General features: G+C 39.6%; 1 protein-coding gene across 1 annotated transcript in view; it reads left to right on the top strand.

Annotated features, from left to right (window-relative positions):
- diras1a (DIRAS family, GTP-binding RAS-like 1a) overlaps positions 1-5,825 on the top strand; it is an 11,193-nt gene extending 5,368 nt beyond the window's left edge. The window contains exons 2-4 of the mRNA XM_023428999.2: positions 3,481-3,665; positions 3,791-3,961; positions 4,633-5,825. Of these exons, the coding sequence (XP_023284767.1) occupies positions 3,528-3,665; positions 3,791-3,961; positions 4,633-4,923 (600 nt within the window). The 5' untranslated portion in view covers positions 3,481-3,527 and the 3' untranslated portion in view covers positions 4,924-5,825. The remainder of the gene's footprint in view (positions 1-3,480; positions 3,666-3,790; positions 3,962-4,632) is intronic.
- Positions 5,826-6,072: the final 247 nt, after the last annotated feature.

Here is a 6,072-nt window from a genome sequence, read left to right as displayed (position 1 = left end):
AGGGTTCTGCTGTAGAACAGTTCTAAAGAACCAGACTCTGATGCTGTGTGGAGTTTCATTTGTGGCCATAAAAGAAGCAGACTCCCAGCTGGGCTCATACAGCAGGAAGCAGTGGGAGGTAGAAACCAGATGGTCTGATGGTATCTCCTGTTCTACAGACGTTCTCTGAGCTGCAGGGCACTGTCAGGAAAATACTGGATTCTCTCATTTATATCAAGAAAATATTGAATTGTTCTAAATGTTTTGACAAATAGTTTTATCAGGACAGTATCAACCATGAGTAAAAACAGTGTCTTTATTTCAGAGAACCTTTATTTCAAACAGTTTCCTATTGCAGACTGATTTTTATTTTTCTCTGGTTTATATTTTATTCAGTGTTTTCTGATCTGTCCCTGTTTTAATTAATTACAAATTTGCTTTGTTCAATTATTTGGAATGTAAAGCAGGGTCTTAATAAATTAAATTGGATAAGTAGATCATTTTCAAAAGATCTGTGTGAGTAGCTTTTAATGATTACTCCAGTATTTTAGACTAAAATCTTGTTGAACAGTAAATGATGAGAATTCATTTATATATTTGAGAAACTATATATATTTCAGAATGTGTAAATCTCAGTGTCAGGGCAGAAAAATAATCCTCTATTGCTTCTTCTTTGGTTTTCATCAGCTCTCCTCTTTAATGAGATGCAGAACTCTAATCAATGCTCGTTAGTCATTGTGAGAGGGGAATACAGCTCTGCATGCTGGGAAACTCCCTGAGGCATTTGCTCTGTGTTTTTAATTCATTCCCACTGGTCACATTATCTGTGAATAGGCTCAGAGAGTTCAGAGAGGATGAGGCTCTCATCAGATGCAGTGTCCTCGTGTTTCAGTCACTGAATTTTAATGATTTAAATGGCACAGAGCTGCAACACAAACAGAATCATCACAGGAGAATTTATTCATCAGTAACTGTTTGCAAAGGAAATATATCTGATTTTCTGGACACAACACACGGGATCACATATTACATTACTAATCATTAAAGCAATCATTTCCTAATGGAAAGGTTTCATTGATTGTTACAGAATTTCCCGACTAATTATAGTAATTAACGTTATAAGTTTTTGCTGCTCGAAATCCCGGTCTGAACAATATGGATGCGGCAGTAACTGCTGAACTGAACTGTTAGCTTAACCAAGCAGTTTTAACCTAGCTGCTGAAATGAGCTATTAGCTAACTTTAAAACAAAAAGTCACTTAAATTAAAAAGTAATTCCCTCAACCAGCTTGTTTTGTCTTAACCAAGCTTATGGTATCTATTGTTCTAGTTGCTAAATTAACCTGTTAACTATAACTAAACCAAAGTGTTGCTAAACCCATCCATCTGAAAAAAAGAACTGTTAGTTAATGTCAACAAAAGGTTACCTACCCTTAACCACTTTGTTTTGACTGAACTAAAACTTATGGTATCTGTTGTTTTAGTTTCTAACTTAACCTGTTAGCTAACCTAAACCAAAGTGAAGCTGAACTCAACCATCTATCTTCACCTAAACAGTTGCTCAAAAGAACTGTTAGTTGACCTTAACCAAACTATTTTAGCTGTTAACCCACAAATCGTTAGCTAACCGCTAATGTGAACTCAAAAGTCAGTAGGCTAATATGAAAAGTTAGCTACCCATAACCACCTTGTTTTGGTTGTTAAACTGTACATGACTGTTTTATCTGCTTTTTTTGCTTCTTTAAATAAAAAAACAAAAAGTACAAAAACATTAGCTAACCTAAATTTGCATCTTAGTGGTTAAACTGGACTATCTATCTTAAATCAAACTTCTGAACATTTAGCTGATCTATTTCAGGTTAACTAACACCAACCAAGCTATTTTAGTTTTTAATAATTTTGGCTAACTGGAATGAAAAACTTACTAAAATTAATCCTTAACTATTTGCTCTTATACTGAACCAAATGTTTTAAAGTTTTACTGTTTGCTCACATAAACCAAAAAGTAGCAAAAATGAACTGTTAACAAATCTTAATAAAATAGCTTGAGTTAAATTAACCAGCTAATCTTAACCAAAGTGTTTTAGCTGCTAAAGTGTACCATCTCTTTTCAACCAAATATTTGCTACCTTGCACTGTTAGATAACCTAAAGTTTCTTAAATGAACTGTTTGCTAACCTTAACTGTTTTAGCCGTTACCCTAAACCACAAGCTAATTGGAACCGAAAAGTTACTAAAATGAACAGTGAAGTTAATCAGATTTTTGTGAAACTGAACCAAACTGTCTTTTTTGTTACATTGGACTGTTTGTTAATGTTAACCAAAAAATAACTCATGCTATAGTGGCTAGACTGAAGCATCTATCTTCAACCTATCAGTTAATTTGCACTGTGCTCCAATGTAGTTGCCAAATAACTTGTTAGATAAACTAAACCACATTTTAGCTGCTACACTGAACGTACCAAACAGTTGCTGCTTTGAACAGTCAGATAACCGCAAACGGTTGTGCTTTGGCTGCTATTAGTTAACTTATCCTAAAATGTTTTAACTGACACTCAACCATTAACTAACCTGAATGAAAATGGTGCTAAGATGCACCGTTAGCCAACCTCAACCGAATTGTTTTGGCTGCTACTACCCAAACAGTCAACAAAACTATTTGGATGTTAAACTGATTTAATCACTTAACTGAACCATTCAGTGAACTTTTAGCCAGTTATTGCTGCTAAACTAATGTGTTGTCCAAACCAATCGGATCTAATATGACTGAACCACAGCCACAGCACTGAAACACTAACATACAGACACACAAACACGTACTTGTAATTCTATCTTTGTGAGGACACTAGTTGACATTACACATTTCCTAGACTTGTAGTCTAACCCTAACCTTTACTAACCTGAATCTTAAGACCAAGTCTTAACTGAAACAGGCCAGAAAGTACTCACTCTATAACTCACTCTAAGTCTATGACTCAAAGTGGTCCTCACAAAAATAGAAGTATGTGCGCACACACACAGAGTAATTCATGTTCATTGTAATGGAGATAATCTGCACTTGAAGCAGGTCAGTCGTCCAGCTGATGGACTCTGCTGCCTCTCCCACAATAAAAACACCAAAGTGGTTTTCATTTACCAGTTACTGTCAATGGCACTCAGACTAATTACATTCACATCATTTGTCTGTTCCTGCCTTCCAGCTCTCACTCTGTTAGCATGTCACAGCACGCTCTGCTGTCTCAGGTCATGTTTGCTGGTTTCTAGTTTCTTCAGTTATTATTTCCTGTTTCATTTCAGATAATTTCCCACCTATGTGCCTGCCCCACTTGTCCAACTGTCTCTCCCTCCTCTCAGTACTTTGTGTCTAATGCTCTAGCCGTTTTCTCCTTGTGTATTAGTCATGGGAACGACCTGAATTTTATGTTGTTTGATTTCATATTAACTGATTTCTTTTTTGTTTCTACCATAACTTCGCTCTTCCCCCTTCTTGTCTCTTCCTCAGCATACAGGTGATTTATCCAGAGTAGCAGCTGGACTCCAACTCCCAGAATGCCCGAGCAGAGTAATGACTACCGGGTGGTGGTGTTTGGAGCTGGTGGGGTGGGGAAGAGCTCGCTGGTCCTTCGATTTGTTAAAGGCACCTTTAGAGATACCTACATCCCCACAGTAGAGGACACATACAGACAGGTGGGACATGAACTCTGTTATTAAACTAGTTTTATTAAATACTTTTTTCTTTTTGTCATTGAAACTCTTGAACTGGATAATACCTGCCTTGTTGAATTATCAATGAGTACCTGTTCTCTCTGTAGGTGATCAGCTGTGATAAGAGTGTCTGCACGCTGCAGATCACTGACACAACAGGAAGTCACCAGTTTCCCGCCATGCAGCGCCTGTCCATCTCCAAAGGTCACGCCTTCATCCTAGTCTATTCCATCACCAGCCGTCAATCACTGGAGGAGCTCAAACCCATCTACCAACAGGTCACTGTCTTTGGTTTAGGATATGAGTAGAAGATCACAGTCTCACAACAGATTAACTGCAGCACGTTGGCTCTTCCATTTCATAAGTCTGTTTTCAGGTGAAGTGGTTGGCCGCGAGGAAACCCTGACATTTACAGTGTGTCAGATTGTTGCAAATGTTATTTGAATGGAAATTTAAGGTGAATTCCAAATCAGAGATTTGGAATAAATGTTAGTTTTACAGAACATATTGTGCAAGAAACCTCAAATGGAAGTCACACTGAAATGCAAAGGAAAGGACAGTGTCTTTATACAGCACCTTTCAATAGTAAGGCCATTTAAAGTGCTTTACATAACACAAGAATGGCATCACAGCATTTTCCTTATTCTTCCCATTCTGCTAACATTGCATTAATGTAAAATAACAGCATGTCTATTTTTGTCTGACAGAGCAGTTACAGTGATATATGAATGATATTGTTCTATAAAGCTGTGTTGTTTTGTTTTGTTTCTGCAGAATTATAGTAAGATATTTTGTTGTTTCCAATAATCTGAGGAAGTGGGATCATGTAGATGTTGAACAGAAAGTGTCTGAGAATGGATCCTTGGGGAACTCCATGTGTCACAAACATAGAGTTTTTATCTAGATAAAACTTGTACTGAAGTCCTGACTGACTCCCGTGTCTCTCCAGGTTCTAGCCATCAAGGGCAGTGTGGAGTCCATTCCCATCATGCTTGTGGGCAACAAGAGCGATGAAACAGCCCAGCGCGAGGTGGAGACGAAGGAGGGCGAGGCTCAGGCTGCAGCCTGGAAGTGTGCCTTCATGGAAACGTCGGCCAAGATGAACTCCAATGTGAAGGAACTGTTCCAGGAGCTGTTGGCCCTGGAGAAGAAGAGGGACATGAGCCTGAGCATCGACGGCAAACGGTCAGGGAAACAGAAGCGGGCCGACAAGCTGAAGGGGAAGTGCAGCATCATGTAGAGGACTCGCTGTAGAGGTGTGGAAACCACAGAGGAGGAGGCAGGAGGAGGGAGGGAGGGGGACTCTGCTGATGAGTCCCATAGAGACTCCCCCTCCTATCTCACCCCGACTCTCAATCACAAGGACAGGTCTTCTTTGTCTTCGTTGGCTTTCCTCCTTTGTCTGTATGAACACTGAAGCCCAGAGGAACAAAATGAGATTTGACTGATAATGGAAATATTTATACCAGGGCCCCGGGGTCCATGTGGCCCTGAACTGGATTGTGTTTGAGGCCCCAAAATACTGTTTTACATGTTCAGCTACTTCCACCGTTAACAATCATTCCACCGATACTGTAATAAAGGAATACGCCACTGATCTTATTGTGAATGTTGGGCTCATCCTGAATGTAACCCTCATTTAGATAACCAAAGGTCAGTCAATAAACAATGTGTTCACCAGTGTTTACACTAAGGCCCACTCCTGCAGGACTGAAGACCCCCCTGGATATAATGCAGTGCAGCGACTACACTCTCTTCCTGCATTGTGAATCTACCTGCATGACATGACATGAAACCCAGAACCAAAACAAGCCCAAAGCTTTACACAACTGTGACGACCATCTCTGAGCCTGCCCCCCCCTGCAGGAGTCTGACGGGCAAAGTTTGGCTGTTCTGGAGATTCAGCTCACCTGGTCTGGCTGCACTATATCCTCAGGTGGCAGTAGGCCAGTCTCCTTCTCCCACCTGGTCTTCACTCCATTTGGTTTTGTTGTATTTTATTTTTCTGTGTTATTCAGTAACAAACTGATACTGACACAACACCTTGATGCTTTGTTAAAACCTGCTGGGTTCAAGTCTGGTATCAGAACTGTAGATGAGACCGACCTCCAACAAAATTAAATAAATAGCTACACAGTTCAATCATTTCACACGGCTAATATTTTAGCATGCTAAAGTCTGTGTTGTGTTTGAGTCTGTCAAATGTCCAAACTACACGTCTTGTAAAGTTGCGATTGAGAACAAAGTAAACAGCGGTCACTGTTATGGCTGGAACTTGAACATCCTCATATGAATCCAGCAAATTACAAACTATTATCTGTTTGACGGGAGGGACCATATGGTGTTTTATCTTGACCAATCAGAAGCAGGTGATCTGTCCCACCAATGT

The sequence above is a fragment of the Seriola lalandi genome, unplaced genomic scaffold (assembly GCF_002814215.2).
Source record: "Seriola lalandi dorsalis isolate HSWRI2012SDOR001 ecotype SW California unplaced genomic scaffold, Sedor1 jcf7180002054885, whole genome shotgun sequence".
Taxonomy (NCBI): Eukaryota; Metazoa; Chordata; class Actinopteri; order Carangiformes; family Carangidae; genus Seriola; species Seriola lalandi.
Note: the sequence above shows the minus strand (reverse complement) of the source record. Positions and strands in the feature narration are given on the sequence as shown.